At 42.5% G+C, this 22,029-nt stretch overlaps 3 protein-coding genes across 3 annotated transcripts in view; 1 reads left to right on the top strand and 2 right to left on the bottom strand.

Annotated features, from left to right (window-relative positions):
• usp54a (ubiquitin specific peptidase 54a) overlaps window positions 1-5,855 on the bottom strand; it is a 42,842-nt gene extending 36,987 nt beyond the window's left edge. The window contains exon 1 of the mRNA XM_056434862.1: window positions 5,769-5,855. The gene's annotated coding sequence lies outside the window, so the exon portion shown is untranslated. The remainder of the gene's footprint in view (window positions 1-5,768) is intronic.
• Window positions 5,856-8,545: 2,690 nt separating this feature from the next.
• Window positions 8,546-12,746, bottom strand: prorsd1 (prolyl-tRNA synthetase domain containing 1). The gene is made up of 4 exons (XM_056435635.1): window positions 12,613-12,746; window positions 10,048-10,173; window positions 9,857-9,946; window positions 8,546-9,650 (listed from the first exon to the last, which is right to left on the bottom strand). The coding sequence occupies exons 1-4, from the start codon at window positions 12,691-12,693 to the stop codon at window positions 9,432-9,434; spliced, it is 516 nt and encodes a 171-aa protein (XP_056291610.1). The 5' UTR covers window positions 12,694-12,746; the 3' UTR covers window positions 8,546-9,431.
• A 3,870-nt stretch (window positions 12,747-16,616) lies between these two features.
• Window positions 16,617-19,063, top strand: LOC130207591 (5-hydroxytryptamine receptor 7). The gene is made up of 2 exons (XM_056436237.1): window positions 16,617-17,206; window positions 18,157-19,063. The coding sequence occupies exons 1-2, from the start codon at window positions 16,617-16,619 to the stop codon at window positions 19,061-19,063; spliced, it is 1,497 nt and encodes a 498-aa protein (XP_056292212.1).
• The last annotated feature ends 2,966 nt before the right edge of the window (window positions 19,064-22,029 follow it).

Raw genomic sequence — 22,029 nt, 5'->3', positions numbered from 1 at the left:
AAAGGGGTCTGAATACTTTCCGTACCCACTGTATATTCTTGACACACTCCCGGAACATTTCCTCTCTTCTCTTTCCGTTTTCCCCGTCACAATAAAAGCCCCCTGACACATACAACCCGAACACTGCTTTTGTTAACTTACTTAATATAATACCTTAGAGTAGATGGCGAACCATATGGAAGCTCACACTGATATGCAAACACCTTGAGCATGTCTCGGCAGACACTGTTGACTCTGAGAGACGACAAAGTCAATGTTTAGTCTTCTTCGGGACGTTTGTGTTGCATCCGCACATGAAAACATCAATTTCACAATTAATATCAAGCTTGACCTTTAACGAGAACTACCTGTGAGCTACATGTTGCTCGTTTCTTGTCCTTTTACCACATGTTAAATGTGATTCCTCGTGGGATAAATATTGGAAATGTGATATTTCAAGTATGCTTAATAAAAAATAAAAATACGGGCAGAGTTACACAAAATCATGAAGGCTTCATTAATAAAAACGTTTCTGGTTGAAGCAACCGAACACTCAACATGCTGTCATGTGACACCGAGCATATGGTACAGTTACAGTGTGTGTCTGTGTGTGTCCTGTTATTTCACTATGTCCACTTCCTGAATGAGGTAATCCTCCCATTCCCTAGTATGACATCTACACTGTTTACTCTCAGTCATATGATGGTAACACACACACACACACCTCAGGCTATGTGTGAGTGGGTGTGTATGTGTGTGTACAGACGATTCGTCACCCGTTTTGTCTCTGCGATTTATCCATCACACTCTGACACTCTTTACAACTTTAGAGTAGTATTTTTATGCAACTCTTGTTCTTTTACAAGTGACATATTATTAAAGTAAAATAATTTCGCAATAAAAGTAATAAAATAGGTTTCTGGACATATTTACAGCCTCGATGTGCCCGTTTCTTCAATGTGAGACTAAAACCATCGAAAAACCTTCACCTCATCGTGATTTAACTGAATAGTTATGGAATCGGGCTTGTTTATGTATTTATTGAATTAAATATGCACTTCATGAATTGGTGAACAAACTGGGGTCTGATGGTTTGATGAATAATTCTGTCAGACGGATGAGAACTGTATTCCTCCGTGGTCCAAAGTAAATTGTTTGTTGAAGAGCGAACGGACTTCTTCTGACTTCGGTCAGAATAAATAAATACTGAATTACTCTAAGATATCTCAAAGTTTAGCCTGACGAAAACACAATTTTTTTTAGGAGTTTCTCCCTCAGCCAGTCAGGAGTCACGTTGGGTCCGACGATGTTTAGTGAAGTGGTAGTAGAGTTGTAGGTTTTAGCTTTGTTGGAACTTCACCGTCAACGAAGGCTTGCTCCGTCGGTCGGGCCACCGTAGATGTTCGCCCTCAGTAGACCGACAGTTTGCATGAAGGTCAAGTGGAAACACGCACCAACGTGCCTGCGGCTGTTGCGAATGCATGCTCGTTTCTTTTCCTGGTCGCGGCGAGCCTGGTGGCCGCTTCACAGATACCAGAGGTTAAAAAGGTCACGAGGTCGGATCAACAAGGACAACAAATGAGTCATCAATGCAAGAGAGGAGCAGGAAACAGTTTGAAACGATCCAGTGTGAATACAGTTCCCCACAAACAAGCAAAGTGGAGCTGGATATATTACAGGCAGAAGGTTTGTTGTTTGACTGTCTCCTCCTCCTCCATGATCATCATGGATTAATCACCTAATTATTCGAGCCCAAAAGCTCCCTATTGTTTAAATTATCATCATATGCTGCAGCATGATAATGACCTTCCATTGGGACTAAAGGGGTTCGACCAAACCAGAAAAAAAACACATCAAAGGTATTCGCAGGTGAGTGGACGGAGGTGGCCACATACTTATGGCCATGTGTGTGGCACGCACACACACACACACACACACACACACACACACACACACACACACACACACACACACACACACACACACACACACACACACACACACACACACACACACACACACACACACACACACACACACACACACACACACACACACACACAGTGTATATTAAGCTGAAGCATGCAGAAACACCACCAGCACAGTCCTTTACAGAGTTGAGGTCTTAAATCAAGTACCACAGTGAAGCGATGAGTTCAAATGAGACGGTTCAGCCCCAGAGAGGACAAACGAGTAAATGTGTGTGTGTGTGTGTGTGTGTGTCTCATTCATTCCTGCTGCCGCTCTCTCACCTTGACAGACAGCAGTATTCAAATGCCTCCTCTTCCCCCTCTTCCTCCTCTGTTGGGCCTGCTTCCTCACACCGACGCCTCCTCGGGGAGAAAAGCAGGAGTGATGAATGCAGCCCTCTGCCTCTTCCTCCTCCTTTATCTCTCTCTCCGTCCACACTACACTCAGCATCCGTCTCCCAGGTGACTCAGCAAGAGAATGACATCATCCCTGTCAGCACACACACCTGTTTCCTCAATAAGCACCACCCCTCAGCCACCGCCCCCCTGCTCTCGAGCACTTCCTGGATCTCTTAAAGGGGAAGCGTCCGCCACACAAGTTTCTTCAAGGATGCGTGAAAACACAGACTACTGATTATTCACTACAACCTGATGTATAATTTAACCGTAAAATTCTTCTTGATGAGCAGGAAATAAAAAATACAAACTAGAACAGAAGAAAAAAGAGATAAATACACAAGATTGAGAAAGACAGAAATGAGTGAGAGAAACAGATATATATATATATAGATAGATAGATAGATAGATAAATGATGGAAACAACATGTGTCAACCAATTTAGAGATTAGCCAACATTCCTCACAGACCCATTAAAGCAGATCAGACACTTCACCACAAGTGTGTGTGTGTGTGTGTGTGTGTGTGTGTGTGTGTGTGTGTGTGTGTGTGTGAGGGATAATTTGTCACACATACATAATAGTTCAAACTGTGGATCCCAGTGCTCCAATGATATGCCCTATTTCCCATTTTAATCCAATCACAGCTACTACATTACAGTAGGCACCTTTACTATTTACACCTAATAATTAATTTTCAAACAAATTAAGTAGCAACATGTAGTGCCCTCTGAATTCCCCCTGGCACCCCAGGGTGCTGGTCTGACTTCCGATCTGAGCCGTCTCCTTGCCGAACGTCACATCAAGATACAACTTATTTCTCTCCTGCACAGTCCTCTGCATCTAATGAGGCTTTGGGTCTAGAAACCCTGCTGGGGCTGTACACACACACACACACACACACACACACACACACACACACACACACACACACACACACACACACACACACACACACACACACACACACACACACACACACACACACACACACACACACACACACACAGGATGAACCAACCAATTAATGAAATATGCAAATGTATAAACCAGAGAAGGATTATACTCTGGGTAAATTCATTTTGGAGATGAAACGCCAGCAGGGAGGGCAACAAAAACAACTGCAGTCAACGTCCGAGTCTCTTTTGTCGCGCGGCTATATATGCAACGTTTGTCCTGAGAGGGGCGGTACAGGAAAGGTCACGGGGTCATTCAAAGAATGCAAACAGGAGAAAGGAGCCAGCTTGGCTCTGTTCAAAAGTAATACAATAATCCTGCAGCTCCTTTAAAGCTCTCTGATTTTTGCACAACATAATATCTATAGCTGCTCACTGTTTCCCCCAGTTTCTATTTGAATTTGAAATGAAAATGAAAACGAAAAAAACAGGGTTGTCATATTTGGTTTGATTGGGAAAATACTTCAAAGTAAAGAACTGGAGAAAGCTCATTAGCAACAACAGCTGAGGTTGTGACATCATCAAGTGAGCTGCTGGTCCAATGGCAGAAAGACCGTACTGCGTCCCCGGAGTCTGGACTCCCCGGGTCCAAACTCCAAAGTGCACAAGTCCTTAGATGATATTGACAAACGGCCTGTGTGCTAAACTAAGCTAAGCTAACTGCATTTCCCTAAAACTAGTCAACACGCAGCAGTTCCCATCCGCAAGAGGAGGAATTAAATGCACTCAGATCTCAATGAAAGTTCCAATATCACAATGTTAAAGCATTCGAATTACATGTAAAAGTCCCGCATTCAAAAGCCGACTTAATAATACTATTAATACAGAAGTATTATCGACCTCGTGTAGTTGAAGTCGGCTGCTTTTCTTATCCGTGTGTCTGCAACTAAAATGCCATAAACTGCCACAGTGCTGCCAAGAGAGCAGCTGGTACTTCTGTTATCAGTATTGTTTCACTCCCACCACTGTTTAGTGTCTCGTGAACACACAAAACTAAAAACAGCAGAAAAACAATTACATCATGACGCTCCAGGCAGCTTAACACACACACACACACACACAAACACACACGCACATACAGAGTCACAGTTACACATGTGTGTCAGCAGCACTTTAACTTTGGGTTCTGTAACACTGTAATTAGACGTGGGAGAAGAATAATAATCACACACACACACACACAAGTAAGGACACACACTTATTTCTGTCTCGTCTCCCATGGCGACCAGACTGCTCTCTGTCGCCACGGCGATGGAGCTGCAATTGAGGACCACCGCCGACAGACAGCGATAGGCCGCAGAGGCGAGAGAGCACTTCAACGCAACGTCGGTGTGCTTTCCTTGAGTGTTTTGCATTTCACTTTGTACTTCTACTTCTACCTGGTGCCTGTCTTTAAATTGCAGGAGATGATTTTATGATTATGGTTAACAATATACTGGATTGCTCACTAAGTGCTATTACTAAACCACTGTCGCTTTACCGTGTAACTTTGTCTTCAATTTCCCTTGTGTCCTTTCTATTTTACTCCTATTCTATTTTAGCTTCATATGCTTGGGATTCATCTTATTTTAGGAATATAGATTTTTTTCACATGATCATTATGTACCAATACAACGACTTTGAAAAGCTGCTGATGATGATTCTGTTCACTAGTTTTTCAACAATAACAGACAACATTTACAGTAAAAGAATGAAGTTGAGAAAGAAAATAATAAAAAGATATACAATTTAAAAAACAATCGGCCTTTGGGCCGAATAGTGTCTTGATTTGAAAATAAATGATGACCCACTTCAATGCTATATTCAGTATTAAATATCAATCGTGAATTGCTCAGTGGCACTGTGGCAGCTAACATACACATTTTCCCACAGAGGATTTTCACAACAGTCTTTTTAGAAAAGGGGGGTGGCACACACACACACACACACACACACACACACACACACACACACACACACACACACACACACACACACACACACACACACACACACACACACACACACACACACACACACACACACACACACACACACACACACACACACACACACACACACACAAACTCAGCGTGGGAACTGAGTGTCAGTATGTAACGTTTTATTCATTTGCTAATTTTACACAACAATGCAACAATACACACTCTCATTAGGAATGCAGAGAGAGGGCGAGAGAGCCCCCCACACAGAGAGAGAGAGAGAGAGAGAGAGAGTTTATTGTGTTTATGAGTTACTTTTGTTCTGCTGATATTTACACAACCTCAAATTCAATCAATTTGATTCCTTTAAATTGTCCTCCAGTGATTCAGTGTGAAGAGGAAGATTGGTTAAGATCTGTGCCGCAGAGGAGGAGACATTCTTTAATTCTCTGAAACACTGGTTCCTACACTTCCCATATTGCAACTGGGTAGTGTCTTTTACTAGAACCTCCCTGATTGGTAAACAGCGCCGTCTTTCGAACTCCTCACCTTCAGTTTGAAACGCTGGTTTTCAGTTTTAGTCTCTTTGCTCCAGCTGAGATAACTATGACATCATCAGAGTGGGTTGAGTGTGTGGCTGTCAGCCAGCCTGGAGGGAAAGTTAAATTAATACAGAAAGTATGCTCCTTAAACTGATCTTGATGTATTAATAAATAAGTAACGTTTTCATTAAACCCACAGAAATTCAAACACCTAATCAGGGTGTAAAATACTGTACAGACACTCCCGATTTAAGGTTATCACTATATATTTATACATTTTAATTTTATTTCGAATCTACAAACTGATAAACATTACATCTAAAATGTTAAATATATATAAAAAATAAAGTATTACATAATAGATATTTAATACATAAACTTTGATGCAATAGTAAATAGTAAATCATTTTAAATGATAAAACAAGTTTCTGATTAGTTTCGGAACTTTAGTTTAATCCTTCCGGTCCATTCCTCACTCAAAAAGTTTCATAACATAAATACGTTACATTAAGAGAACCGTGAAGAGGCATAAATACTAGCACTTTGGGCTGTAGTAATTTCTCAGATACAGGAAACACAACACACACACGCACACACACGTGTATTCAAACATCCACAGAGACGTCAGCCTGCATCTTTAAACACCAGTAGCATGTTTCACAGCAGCAGGAAGATGGATGGATGTGCACGTGCAGCGTCACTGTGCATGCGGGTAGTAACACGCACACGAACACACACACAAACACACACACACACGCATGCACACACATAACGCGCAGCAGGTGCAGGTTAAAGAGTCCGATAAACATGAATGCTGCGTCACAACCTCCCCCCACCACAGCTGCTTACCTTCAAAGTCTGAGGAACCGCTGAGTGAGGACTGGAGGACCGACCAAGCTGCTGTCAACAAACACGCGGCACATCCAGTTGTCCTTTCAAAATAAAAGCACGAGAATGGCGACGCACCTTTTGTTCCATTGAGAGATTTACATATATATATCTATATATATAGATACAGAAGTCCATATGTAATGGTTTCTGTGTGTACAGTGCGTCCCATGCCATTATAAGTGAATAAAAAGACTAACAAATCTGTTATCTTATTAAAAATATAGATACAATCTAAATCCCTAATTGCATTTGTTGGGCTATAGCCAGTGAGCCCCCTAAACAAATGCACATATTATTAAGGATTTCTTGCCTAATGATTGAAACAATATCCTACCGACCCCAGCTTTAATATCACTGATGTATTGTTGCAGGGATTTTATAATTCTTTCCAGAATTTCAGCCTCTCCCTACTTTCCACACAAGTTCCTGTTATTCCTGCTTTGTTCTTTTCTCTCCTCTAATGACACACCATGAGGGCTTCAAGGTCAGTCTGAAGCTGAATCACAGGGTCAGAGAACGCATCCTTTCTGTAATCTCTTCCCACCGTCCTTCAACATCAGAGAATAGATGAGAATCAAAAATAAGTTGCCTAATAAATAATCTATGAGATCTAACTCACAGCTTTATTAATATTTAACAAACCACTTTGTAATACGTTTTCAATCAGAAGCCTTGAATGAGAACTGGTTGCCAGATTGTGAAGTCATTACTTATGAAAGGTTTCTTGCTTTTAATATAGAATAGAATAGAATAGAATCAGCTTTAATGGCCATGTAGGTTTGCACATACATGGAATTTGACTCCGGTTACACTTTGCTCTTCCGTACTTATACACACACACAATATACAATAAGCGGGATAAATATAAAAAAGACATTAAAGACAGTAGTCAAAAGGTGCAGATAGTGCAGATGGAAGAGTCTGATTAATTGTTCATCATGGTGACGGCCAGTGGAAAGAAGCTATTTCTGTGTCTGGTGGTTTTGGCGTACAGTGCTCTGTAGCGCCTACCAGAGGGCAGGAGTTGGAACAGCTTGTGTCCAGGGTGTGAAGGGTCTGCAGTGATCTTTCCTGCCCGCTTCCTGACTCTGGCGGTGTACAAGTCCAGAATGGAGGGGAGGCTGGAACCAATGGTTCTTTCTGCAGACCTGACGATCCGCTGTAGTCTGACTCTGTCCTGTTTGGTGGCCGATCCAAACCACACAGTGATGGAAGAGCAGAGGACAGACTGGATGATGGCGGAGTAAAAAAGGATCAGCAGCTCCTGAGGCTGGTTGAACTTCCTGAGCTGGCGCAGAAAGTATAGCCTCTGCTGGGCCTTTTTGCGGATGGTGTTAATGTTGGAGGCCCACTTCAGGTCACTAAGTCTGCAGTTATATATATTATTAAGTCATTAATTCATATTTGGTATTTGAAAGTCTATGAAGTAGTTGTAAACAAATGTTAAATCAATAATTATTCAAAAGAAAACTGTAGACCTATCTTTTTGGTCTGGCTTTTAATTGAGCTTCATTTATTTTTCTAATAATACAACTCTAATGTTTCCTCAATGTTTAATATTTTGTATATATATATATATATATATATACATATATATATTACTAAATCAGCTATTGTTTGTGTTTTACTTAACTTTAATATAAAAAAAGAGCAAAACAAATAAATTCTGATTGAATGACTGATTAAGTAACCATCAATTGGTAAATCAGACATGCAGTTATGCTATTTGGTTATTAATGTGTCGTTAAAAAACAAGTCTGTAATTAATATAGGGTTTTTATCACCATTTCAATGATGTTGTAAATGTTAGTTCTTAACAAACACATTCAAGATTTAAATGGGGGACTGTTCCTGACCCAAACGTTATTAATGGCTCACAATTGATCTATAAAGCACGATTCAACGATTTATTAAGCATTAGTCACAGCTCATAAACGTGATTCATTTTACACGAGAAGCCCAACAACCCTTCCCACTGTGTATCTTTGGTGCTCCCTAGAGGCGGAAGTGCACATTACAGTCACAATACAGAATATCAACAGGAGATATGACACATTATTGATAGGAGTTCCAGCTCTTAATTAATTACATCAGCAGACAAACTGGACCAAACATTTATTTTGGCAATTTGAAGATTGATTTTCATAAAAGGAAAACATAAATTCACCTAAAACTTATTTTATCAGCAGGGACCGACAGAACATTTAACAACCGATAGTCAATGTATGCGTTTGGTCTCTAAAATTAATCTTCAACTTTTGACAATTCTATGAAAAAAATAAAGAGCTTTAAAATGTTTCCCTCTACATTCATGCTCATCAGTATACGAAACAATGCGTCATGAAATTAAAGTCACAAGCTTCCCTTCGTGTACTCGATGAAGACTTTTTGCGTTGTCTTTGATCTAGAGGTGTCGCAATAGATACCGCTATTGACAATAACCGTGATGTGTAAAAATAAAACATTAAAATCCTTTTAATAATACATGTATAATACCATGTAAATTATCCAACGCCTCTAGAATAAAATAAAAACCTCTCTGATATATAGTAATTGGTCACACTCTCCCTACGCTCATATTTTGACTGATTATTAGCCAATATAGAAACGTATTTATCATTGATGTGAATTCATTCTATTGGCAGTACAAGTCAGATATCGTGACAGCCTTATTTTGATTATTTGTTATCTTTTTTTAAATTTTTATCCTCGAAGCAGAATAAAGTCCATATTTGGCTCTGCGGGTTGTTTTCATGTCCCAGGTTAATCCGGTTCCGGTTCAGTCCGACGTAAAGCTCTCCAGGACGGGTTCATGTCCCGTTTCCTTGAGGAAGCGCAGCAGGTCGTCCGGCCGGAGCCCCATGGTGGCGGCGTTGGTCATGGGGTGGAAGCAGACCATCTCGTGGCCTCCCTCCACCAGGTCCCGGTCCAGGACGAACTTCACACTCTGGTCCCGGTCAAAGAGCAGAGCGAGAGCCGTCGCACAGCCCTGACCCACCTGAGAGGAGCCGGATGCGGGGAATCAACAAAGGAAGCAGAAATCGGCCAGTGATGGTGTATGAAATACGTGGACAGCATTCCTGATGGTAATAGCGGTTATCTAAAGTAAAAGTAAATACTAATATTCAGAAGATACGACCCCCAGGTGGAAAATTAAATGGTTGGTTAAATGACTCGACACTGAAGAACGAATGGGTTCCTCACCTTGAGTTTCTCCAACATGGTCGCCTCGTCCGCGAAGCGCAGGTTGCCGCTGCCGACGCCGAGCTTCTTGGCGAGGTCGTTGAGGTTCACCTGCAGGGGACCAGAGAGGATTATGGGACGCTGCAGTCAGGACGCGGTCTGAGAAACATGACCAGATGGACGAGAGGGTGAACGTGCAGACGTGGGCGGACCTGGCGGTCGTGCCGAGCCGATACCAGCCACAGGCCCTTCTTCTTCTTGTCCTTCAGGAAGAGGTTCTTAGTGACGGCTCCGCTCACGTCCTGCAGGTGAGGCATCATCTCCTCCACGGTGAACACCTGCAAGGGAGGATGGGAAACATCCATTACTCAGATATGTTCTCATGCTTTTTCTTTTCTTTTCTGAAGACACATTGAGGTTTAACATCTGCTGAACCTACTAAATCATTATAGAAACTGAAATCTCACACGGACTTTTGCTGATAAAATAAACCTCTACCTGCTTGGAGGGCCGCAGTGTGAAGCTGAATGACGCTACGTGTAAAAGTGGTCATAAGCGCCGGTCACAGCAAGGTATTGCTGCAGAAACGTGTTATAAAATCTGTAAGCATGGATCTGAAAATGATTTCTTGTTTCTCAAAAGCTGGAGGGACTGCCCAACAGCCCTCTTTTTCCATGAGAGAGTGTTTTGCTATTTAATTATGCATGTGGGTATGTTGAGTATGTAGATACTAGAAGGTCCAGCCACTGAAAGGTAAACAAAAAACAATAATTGTGCATTTTAAAAGCAGAAATGTGTGGGAGTTTGGGAATGTACACTACCGTTCAAAAGTTTGGGATCACCCAGACAATTTCGTGTTTTCCATGAAAACTCACACTTTTATTTATCAAATGAGTTGCAAAATGTATAGAAAATATAGTCAAGACATTGACAAGGTTAGAAATAATGATTTGTATTTGAAGTATTAATTTTTTTCTTCAAACTTTGCTTTCGTCAAAGAATGCTCCTTTTGCAGCAATTACAGCATTGCAGACCTTTGGCATTCTAGCTGTTAATTTGTTGAGGTAATCTGTTGAAATTTCACCCCACGCTTCCTGAAGCACCTGCCACAAGTTGGATTGGCTTGATGGGCACTTCTTGCAGACCATACGGTCAAGCTGCTCCCACAACAGCTCAATGGGGTTGAGATCTGGTGACTGTGCTCGCCACTCCATTACAGACAGCATACCAGCTGCCTGCTTCTTCCCTCAATAGTTCTTGCACAATGTGGAGGTGTGCTTTGGGTCATTGTCCTGTTGGAGGAGGAAATTGGCTCCAATCAAGCGCTGCCCACAGGGTATGGCATGGCGTTGCCAAATGGAGTGATAGCCTTTCTTATTTAAAATCCCTTTTACCTGGTACAAATCTCCCACTTTACCAGCACCAAAGCAGCCCCAGACCATCACATCACCTCCACCATGCTTGACAGATGGTGTCAGGCACTCTTCCAGCATCTTTTCACCTGTTCTGCGTCTCACAAATGTTCTTCTGTGTGATCCAAACACCTCAAACTTGGATTCATCTGTCCATAACACCTTTTTCCAATCTTCCTCTGTCCAATGCCTGTGTTCTTTTGCCCATCCCAATCTTTTCTTTTTATTGGCCAGTCTCAGATATGGCTTTTTCTTTGCCACTCTGCCTAGAAGGCCAGCATCCCGGAGTCGCCTCTTCACTGTCGGCGTTGACACTGGCGTTTTGGGTACCATTTAAAGAAGCTGCCAGTTGAGGACCTGTGAGGCGTCTATTTCTCAAACTAGAGACTCTAATGTACTTGTCTTCTTGCTGAGTTGTGCACCGGGGCCTCCCACTTCTCTTTCTGCTCTGGTTAGAGCCCGTTTGTGCTGTTCTCTGAAGGGAGTAGTACACACCGCTGCAGGAAATTTTCAGTTTCTTTGCAATTTCTCGCTTGGAATAGCCTTCATTTCTAAGAACAAGAATAGACTGGCGAGTTTCACATGAAACTTCTTTTTGTCTGGCCATTTTGAGAGTCTTATCGAACCCACAAATGTGATGCTCCAGATAATCAACTAGCTCAAAGGAAGGCCAGTTTTATAGCTTCTCTCATCAGAAAAACAGTTTTCAGCTGTGCTAACATAATTGCACAAGGGTTTTCAAGGGTTTTCTAATCAGACATTAGTCTTCTAAGGCGATTAGCAAACACAATGTACCATTAGAACACTGGAGTGATAGTTGCTGGAAATGGGCCTCTATACACCTATGGAGATATTTCATTAGAAACCAGACGTTTCCACCTAGAATAGTCATTTACCACATTAACAATGTATAGAGTGTATTTCTGATTGATTTAATGTTATATTCATTGGAAAAAACAATGCTTTTCTTTGAAAAATAAGGACATTTCTAAGTGATCCCAAACTTTTGAACGGTAGTGTATATATCACCTTTATATTTTCAAAATAAAATGCCAGTGCATCTCTTTTAGGTGACGTTTTTAATTGGGAGAGACCGTCATCCCAGACTCGGCATACAAGAGAGGCAATGCAACTCTCATTTATTCAAATAACTTTATGTATATGTCCACGTGTCTATTAACAATGTGCTGTATAAGTATAGACAACTTAGACATGGGTCGTATTCCAATGGGAGGCAATCGTCTTGCAGCAATGCATTCCTCTGCCAGCTTCAATGACGTATATGATAAATGATATTTAATGATATATATATGTATATATTAACATCAGCAGAGTGAACATACAACCGGAGTTGTTGTTTTTTACCGGCGGGTGCTCCACGCACGTCGTCCGGATGTTTAAGCTCTGCAGGTATTTCTCCAGCTCGGCCCGCAAATTTTCAGACATCTTTAATAAATATGTTTTATATCCACGAAGAGAAAACTGCGAAGGATTGGACATCAATGTCTGTGCGACGGACAGAAGCAGCTGCACGAAGAAGAAGAAAACTCTTCTTCATTACTGAGCTCTACGGCAGCTGATGTCTTTACTGCTGCAACACTGCCCCCTGCTGGAGAGTCTCGAATAGCATCGCAATGATACTGATGAGAACTGTGTGAGCTACTGGGTGTTCTCAAATCTTCTGCCACTTCGTGTGGCCTTCTACATTGGATTTTGCAACACTCACAAATTATATTGAGAATAATTTTAGGTCAATACAACATACAGATAAACAATAAAATAATTGTTCCTGTAATATCACAACATGTAAAGATAGAAAGAAAAGTGATCCGAAGTCATTTGCTCGGGTCCCTTGCTTGGGTCACTTTTAACCGAAAATCATTTGCTCGGGTCACTTTTGTTAAATGAAACTTTAGTTAAAGCTATTTATTTACAATTACATCTCACTCAGATTTTCTACTGACATGACTCAAAGATATTCCCTCATTAAGTGTGTTGATGGTGGTTGTATCAAGCTCTATAATTTCAAACCATCTGAACTGGAGCCTCAGAGTTCAGTGATCCCCTGAACCTGGAGGACCCAGAGGACACCGGAGATCTTCAGGACCATTTTAAACATGCAGTCATTATGTTTTTTAACTAGTTTATTCAGATTTGACCGTTCATTAATCATCTTTCTGTGTTCCAATGCAGCGCCTCGTTCGGCCAGATGCTTTGGCCTCCAGTGACACCTCCTTGGGTGTTAGGTATTTGTTTTTTTACGATCATCACATGCATACAGAACAAGGTCAAACCTATTAAATAGGTCATTTTATGGAACATATCTCAATGTTATGATGGTACATAATCCGAAAGTTTTTTTTTTTAGGACAAACAACCCAGTCAAGCGAGTGGTCCGGACTTCAAAATGTCATCATCAACCATTAAACTCTCACTGAGTGACGGACATCTGCATTTAAGGGGTCCGGCCCCAGCAGAGAGCGCTGTAGGACAGAAGAAGTTAAAGGCTTCTCTCTATTTCCGACACAACAATGGCAAACTCAACTTTCAGACTGAAGAAAGATTGTGAAGAAAACAAATATTTTCTTGGCAGAATTATAACCTGTATAAAACTTAGTGGAAAGTGTGAAATTGGCTTGCGTGGACACGACGAGTCTGCTGGCTGGTTAAACTTTGAAATGCCTCCTTGAGACCTTGTGTGAAGGAGAATTCAGGCTAAGGAACCTTTATGATGCTTAACCCTATTTTAAAGGCACTTCAATAGTTTTATTTGGCAATTCAAACAGCCGGTAGAGAAGTGAAGGTCGTCAATTACCAACAACCTGAGGAACGTGGACAGTGACTGTGATGTGCTGCACTTAATGCTTCCCAATATTAATCAAAATGCCATAACAAAAAGATTAAAGTCAAAGAAACAAATACATGACCTGAATAAATTCAGTTTAAGTGATTGTAAAACAAGTTGTAGCGGTGCAAGAGGTGATATTCAGTCATTTACTTATTCATTTATTCATATATTCATTGGCTGGACTTGTTATCGGGATCGTGGAATGGGGCGATAAAACAAAAAAAAAGATAATAACATTAATGCAATATTCACAGATAATAGGTGGTAAACAAGTATTAAAAAGTCAGCCTATTAAATCCCACATGCATAAAAACAACATAAAAAAAGAGTCAAACAATAACATGATGTCTGCAAAGAGATGCCAGTGATAGTGACTGGCAGGTTTTCACACAGCTGTCCATAATAAGACAAAACAACATGTATCCATGTATGTAAGGTGAGCTGCACATAATGCCTAACATATGTTTTATGGTGTCCTAAATTTGATGATTTTTGTTTCTAATATTCTCCCGAGTCTGCTTTTTTCCCCGTCTGAAGCCACTTCTTTCTCACCACAGGTACGATTTCAGGTTTGAACCACGTCTTGAGAAAAGATCAAGTCAAGTCAAGTCAAGTTTTTATTGTCACATCCCCTTTTATACAAGTATAATCGGTTTGTGAAATTCTTATGTGCAAAACACCCGACAGCAGTAGCAGACTAAAAAAAGAATAAGAATGAGAATAAACTATACAATATCCACACAAAAAAAGAAGAAAGTATTAACAATATATATATATATAAAACAATGTAATAAAATATACATCATGACAATATATATATATAAAACAATGTAATAAAATATACACTTCATCAATATTCATCAATATACAGTCCATCTCGAGGTGGTGGATGTGTTTGTCAGAGCCATAAGTGTTTGATCTAAAGTTTGCAATTACCAACGCAGTTTGTAACTCATCACCAAACTATTTGAAAGTTGCTGACTGTACTAAAACATAATAACGTCAGGAGAGCTCTGAAGGTCACGGCCCAAGTTTCTAAACTGGAGGTTCGGCCACACAGAGTCTAGACCTGTTTACACTGGCGTTTGGTTAATTATATATAATACAGGGGGGGATGTGTCTGATATGGCGTCATTGTGAGGGTGCACAAGTCAACAAAGCTGTAAACAAATGACTTGAGATGAATAGACGGCGTCTCCTTGACGACCTCTACAAGGGCCCGAACCCCAGTCGGAGAACCACCGCTCTTCATAATAATCAATTTATAGACATTGTAAGATAAATGCAAATACATTATACACTGTACCATTTAAAAGCTGACATTGTAAATTAATATACAAACACACAATCTCATATTGAGAAAAAAAAATCCCTGCACGATAGAAACCAGCAGCAGTAGCAACATGCTCCTTGTGGCCGCTAGAGGGCGCCACTCTCCACGTCTATCCGCATTAGTACCACACCCACGGATGAGTTTATCATACAATAATTGGACTCAGAAAATTATGAAACGGCTTGGGGAGCAGTTTGGGTTCCTGCTTTCACCTCCAGCACCATACATGTAATACGTTTAAAAAAAAGGGAAATAAATGTATAATTGCAGCTCTTGTCCCAACACTTATATAACAAAGATGACGCTCAGCCGTCCAGCTCCATCCCTTTGGTTAGAAGCAGGAGATAAGATTGAACCTGTCTTCATGGAAACAAGTCACTCAATCATGTGTGAGTGATGGAAAATGTTAACAAACTGATAATGGCCCTATGAGACTATCTTATCATCCCAAATATGTCAGATTGCTCCTCAGTTGTATTATTTGTATCATAACAATCGTCTTAAATGTCCTGCAGCAACCTTCACACCATCAATTACTGCCCATTCTCTCTCTCTCTCTCTCTTGCTCTCTCTCCATATCACAGGCGATACCAGAAGGAGCAAAGAAAATTGTCATTCTGCGCAATTACGCACGCTCATCCACGGACACATTGTCCTCGCCAAGACCTTTCCCGGGGAATTCATTCCCAAAAAAGGCCCAAGAGTTTATGTCTGTGGATAATTTTTTTTAAAAACGATTATATATATTTATATATTGGCTTCCCGAAAGCCTATAGGCTCCATCCAGCATGCTTTTTTACGTCACATGTCAACTTATGTGAGACGTACAATATGCGCGCTCCGTGGGTTTTAAGTGTATTATATTTATACACCTGAGGATGAAAAGTAGCGGGGTTGGCAGAGCGGACAACAAGAACATAGGCTAATATCGTATTTTATTGGGACATTATTTTGGGAGTATGCCTGCAGCGTGCCACGTGCGTAATGACGAATATAGTTTTAAATAGAATAATTAAGGCGTCGAGGCTTTATGAGGGAAAGAGAGCATGTCAGAGTAGTTTACCCCTGACGGGGGCTGTGAAGGGAATTACTAATTTCTCACACTGACGCTGGCACCTCCGCGCGCGTCTATGTCACCACCGGACGGGTCTCCAAGTCAATGGATAAAAAGGAACAGAAGGCAGCAAAATGGTTGTTGCGGGGTCGAATAACGGAACCGTCGATAGTGGCAACATGAGATCCTCAATCATGTTAGAGGATAGAGTCGGCGGTGGAGATCCTGGGGACTCCACCATCATGATGATCTCGGAGGCTCTTGCGCCCCGGCTGCTGAAGATTGCGCACAGCGCCGCGGAAGCAGCAGCTGCAGTGGCGGCGGCGGCGGCAACGACGTCTCCGACCACCACCAGTCAGCCGCAGGTCATGGAGACGAACGGGACCCAGTGCGGAGAGCAGATCCTCAGCTTCGGCTGGGCTGAGAAAGTCCTGATCGGCGGGATCCTCACCATGCTCACACTCTCCACCATTTGTGGGAACTTGCTGGTGGTCATCTCCGTGTGCTTCGTCAAAAAGCTGCGCCAGCCGTCCAACTATCTGATCGTGTCGCTTGCAGTGGCGGACCTGTCGGTGGCCCTGGCCGTGATGCCGTTCGTCAGCATCACGGATCTGATTGGTGGTCAGTGGATTTTTGGACAGTTCTTCTGTAACGTTTTCATCGCCATGGATGTGATGTGCTGCACCGCGTCCATCATGAGTCTGTGCGTAATCAGCATCGATAGGTGAGATAAACTTATTTTATGCTTTAAGAGTAAAAGGTTGAAATGCAGTGAAACGATACGTCCAACATTTACAAACTGTCTTCAGAAAAAGCAGAACAGAAAACGGGGCATATGTAAAAGAAACTTTGTTCATTGGTACCCTTATTTTATAACACTGCTGGTTCCAAAACTGCGGTGCGTAAAAGGTGGAATAAAGAAAACTCTCCACACGTAGATTTAGTCAGGAGAAACATTTGACTATAAACAATTAATTTGCTTTAATCCCACTCTCCACCCCCCACACACACACCCACCACACCCCATATTCTTACAAAAATGCCTTTACCGGTCTTGCAAGATATTTGGTCGCCGTGTCACTGAAAAGTGTTTTTTTTGGTAAGGGAGTCAAAGCGCAGAAGCTCACTGTGGCTCAGGGTGTCTCTCAAGGGCGCTTGGACATACGACCTTTGACCTTTAGGTTCAGTTCGTTGTCCTCTGTGCACCAGGTTCTTTTTATCTTAACCCTATTTGAATCGAATAAAAAGGATAAAAGTGGGAGTTAAATACATTCCGGAGCAAAAACTCAGTACATTACAAAAAATGCACCAAATCGAAATTAGAAATGACAAAAATTACAAAAATAAAATTGATTCCCATCTTTTGACAGGTAGTTTTCTAAATCTAATGAAATTAGGAAATCATCCCTTCAAGACACTGCATTTCTGTTGTGGACTGGCGGGATAACTCGATTATGTAAATGGTTATAATAGTGCAAACAGCCCAGACATTTAGACAACAGCTTTATTTAAAACTGGAAGGGTTGCTGATCAAGGGCACCTTGAGGTGGCTAACAAAAGGCAAGAAAAATAAATTTGTGTTGGAGTAGAAATGATAAAGGAGAAAAAAGACAAAAAAAGATAAATGTGTTTTCCTGTTGGAATCATTCCTCTTGACATATTTCTCCCCTGCAGGTATCTGGGTATCACGAAACCTCTGACGTATCCCGTCCGGCAAAATGGCTGCTGCATGGCCAAGATGGTGCTGTCCGTGTGGCTCCTCTCCGCCTCCATCACCCTGCCTCCGCTGTTCGGCTGGGCGCAGAACGTCAACGACGGCAGAGTCTGCCTCATCAGCCAGGACTTCGGCTACACCGTCTACTCCACGGCGGTGGCGTTCTACATCCCCATGTCGGTGATGTTGATCATGTACAACCGCATCTACCACACCGCCAAACTTAGCGCCGCCAAGCACAATATCACCTGCTTCCCCAGGGAGGGGGAAAGGGGCACGGGGGCGGGGGCGGCCCCTCGGGGGGCGAGAAGAGCCCAAGACGCTCAACGGCCGGCGCTATCGGGAGAAACTGGAAGCGTCGACTCCACGGAGGGTGAGCGGGACGCCGAGGAAGAGGAGGAGAGCTTGGACTGCGTGGCGGCGGCGTTGAAGCTCCAGCGCGAGGTGGAGGAGGAGTGCGGCACTCGCGTCTTTCGCCTCCTCAAGACCGGCGAACACCAACCACGGCGGAAGAGGAGAAACCAGTCCATCTTCAAGCGGGAGCAGAAGGCCGCCGCCACTCTGGGCATCGTGGTCGGTGCCTTCACCTTCTGCTGGCTGCCGTTCTTCTTGGTGTCCACCGCCAGGCCCTTCGTCTGCGGCGTGGAGTGCAGCTGCGTGCCGCTCTGGCTGGAGAGAACTCTGCTGTGGCTGGGATACGCCAACTCCCTCATTAATCCCTTCATTTATGCATTTTTCAACCGTGATCTGAGGACCACCTACAGTAACCTCCTGCGGTGCCGCTACCGGAACATCAATCGGAAGCTGTCGGCGGCGGGCATGCACGAGGCTCTGAAACTGGTGGCGAAGCGAGACTCTGATGAGTAGAAGTTGTCGGTCTGCCAATCAGCTTCAGAGAGAGCCAGAGGGAGGCGGCCCGGGAGGCTTTGGACTGCGGCACGATGCCACCACGCCGCCAGATTGCTTCTTTCCTCAGATTTGTACAATGATCGCTGAGGCGAGATGAGGGAGGAAGCTGCGATTAAATGGATGCCCGACGAAGGGAACACCCGAAGAACTCTTGGGAAACATTTGAGAAAGGAGTAACTCCATCTGAATCGTGGCTGCTGCGGCGGACTCTTCGTTATGTGCCGCGCACCAATTGCAATGACGGTTGCCACCGTGGTGCATTCACCACTGATTGCGGCCCCACTGTCTGGTGCACTTGACGTCGTTACACAAGTCGGCGGAGCTACACACAGACGTTGCACTCGTCCATCTCCGCAAGTGGAAACTTTCTATCTCAGTAGCCAGTGTCTTGTATTTTTTTTCGGATTGAGCCAAGGAAAAAATGTGCCCTCGATGACAACTAAATAAAAGAAATGGAGGGGGGGGGGGGGGGGCATGTGGCTAGAACACCAAAATGTCTTCATCGTGGTCCCCGGTCATCACCGTTTTCTTTTGCCACCACGTCCCGATGTTGAGTTTCCGTCTTTGGACGAGCAAGATAACAAGTGGAAAAGTTAGGATGAAAAAAAATTTAACAAAATTAAACTGACGTAAAATGGTTCCGCAAATGGATCACCACATCGATTCTTGGACGAAGCTTATGGCAAAAGAATCAAAATGGGTTTGTTCAGATGATTTATCATACCTGATATGAGTTTATATCTTTTGAAGATGCTTGTGTGTGTGTGGGGGGGATATCACTGTGTGTTAAATGTGCCAAAAAAAACCTCATTTTTTCTTCTATTCAAGACACAACCACTATCTTATCGTCAAAACTATTAATATCAATCAGATGTGTGGTTTTTTCTCCATCAGGCTGCTCTCTTAATATGAAGCCAACACAGGGAACCATCGATCCCCTTTGAATCGTTTTGGCTGCAGCACATACCTAATGGTCTCCGTTACAAACTCACTGCACCACGGCTCAGTGCTACGTCACACAACAGCTTGTGAAACAGGCGCCAACCAGACGGAGGAGGGGATCATGGTTAAAACTCTCTTACACAATGACCTACTTTTTTCTTGTACGTTCATATTTTCCCAACCAAGTCGTTATCAGTTTAACAACGGATGAAAATATGAAATAAACGCCCATCTAGATTTGTTAGACCTCCAAGGCGATGTCTTGAAATTCAGAGTGTTTCCCGACAAACAGCCCAAAACCCCAAAAGACAATTAATGTCCCGTGAAAACAGACAGAAGTTGTAATTCCTTGCATGTGAGAGGCTGATTCCTGCAATTTCTCATCTTAATACATGGTTTAAAGCCCCTGAAATCATTGTTTTTCTAAGTATTTCTCTATAACATTAAACATTTATGGGGAAAATAACCCAAAAAACGAACAATTTAAGCCAATCTTCTGAATCCAGATAGCGTGGGCATAGCAGTGGCCCAGCCACATACCCTGAGATACGATTCCTTTCACTACTTTCCTTACCACCGTTGAATGTATCCCGCTCTTCACCTGTTGACCTTCTGCTATCATTGAGTTCTGTGGGATCTAAGACACTAATTACAGAGACGCGTGATCTGATGTAGCCGTCTCTCGGGCTATTCATCCCGGATGAGGCTCAGAATAGAAATCTGATATGGGCGTAAGGGGAGAAAGAGATGATGATAGTCGCGTGCTTCATTGGTGCTTTTAAGCGCCCCCTCCCCTCCCCACCACTCCCACCCCCGCAGAGATTAGTGGATTCACCCAGCTGGCCTTCATCATCGGTGGGAAGTCTCATCCACATTGTAAATTACAAACTGAAGAACAGAATTACAAAGTGTCGACCAGACTACAACCTTTGTTCTTTCTTTCATCATCCTTTTGTATCACTTTGGAAAGCATCATTCTGTATATGTGTATAAAAGTTCTTTAAAAAGCTCAATAATGCCGGTACCTATCTATCTACGGTTATTACCATGTGAAAATCCTAGTTTATGGTTCTGCACATTCATGCCTTCAGCATTTTTAAGGAAAGTAATCGGCTCACTTTTGGGGCTGTGAGCTGAAAAGGTCGCAAACCTGCTGAACTGTACTTTGTCTCGTGCCGACGTGGCACGGCTCCATTTCCCGTCGGCGAATTTATGGCGAGTGTGTGCCAGTAGATCTGAGCCGTGGCACATGTTTTCAAAAGAGCATTCGAAGCAGAGAGAGGATTCAAAACCTCTTGAAGCAGCACAACAATAGAATAAATACACCACGATAGCTCATATAGGAGTGAAGTCATTGTTAGCTTGACAATATCTATATTAAATAAATATACTAAATATTAACAATAACAATTTCAGAACCAAAAAATCGACATGATAGTCATCACATTTACATTTCGTGCCATATGAAGAGCTTTATGGGCCCCGGCATGAGCTGCGTGACATAAAGAGGAAGACAGAGGGGAACGGAGGTGTGTTGAACGGTCAATCAAATTTTAGAACCACAGCTGTGGTGTCTGATGGTTGTCGGCTGCATCTCAGCCTCAAATAAAATAACAACCGTATTATCATTTGATGTTTGTCCTTTCTCACTTAACATAAATAACTCAAGATTAAGTCCAGTGGTTCGTAAACTGGTGATCGAGAAGATCCCCGAAGAGGTCCAAAGATAAAGTTGCAAGATGATTATCAAGGTATTGGGAAATAGACAAAAAAACAAATTGCTAAACACGTTTTGCTTCTTTTCTTGTGTGATATTGTGAATTCTACCACTAAAAATGAAAAATAAAAGTGTGAGAAGGAGAACATAACACTGCAACCTGCGATGAGGGTAAAAAAAGTGGAAATGATGGCAGCGAAAATGACACGTCAACCAAACATCTAATTATTGAAAGGCACAGACCGGATGGCTGTCAAACAATGGA

Source organism: Pseudoliparis swirei, chromosome 17 (assembly GCF_029220125.1).
Source record: "Pseudoliparis swirei isolate HS2019 ecotype Mariana Trench chromosome 17, NWPU_hadal_v1, whole genome shotgun sequence".
NCBI classification, from domain to species: Eukaryota; Metazoa; Chordata; class Actinopteri; order Perciformes; family Liparidae; genus Pseudoliparis; species Pseudoliparis swirei.
This window is presented reverse-complemented; position numbering and strand designations above follow the sequence as displayed.

Bases quoted from the DNA above. Each gene is read 5' to 3' on its own strand.
- prorsd1 (XM_056435635.1), bottom strand. From the start codon at position 12,693: ATGTCTGAAAATTTGCGGGCCGAGCTGGAGAAATACCTGCAGAGCTTA. The intron at 10,174-12,612 runs GTAAAAAACAAC...CCTCCCTTGCAG, and splicing joins CGTGCGTGGAGCACCCGCCG to GTGTTCACCGTGGAGGAGAT. The intron at 9,651-9,856 runs GTGAGGAACCCA...GGCTCCTCTCAG, and splicing joins CCATGTTGGAGAAACTCAAG to GTGGGTCAGGGCTGTGCGAC.
- LOC130207591 (XM_056436237.1), top strand. From the start codon at position 16,617: ATGGTTGTTGCGGGGTCGAATAACGGAACCGTCGATAGTGGCAACATG. The intron at 17,207-18,156 runs GTGAGATAAACT...TCTCCCCTGCAG, and splicing joins TGCGTAATCAGCATCGATAG to GTATCTGGGTATCACGAAAC.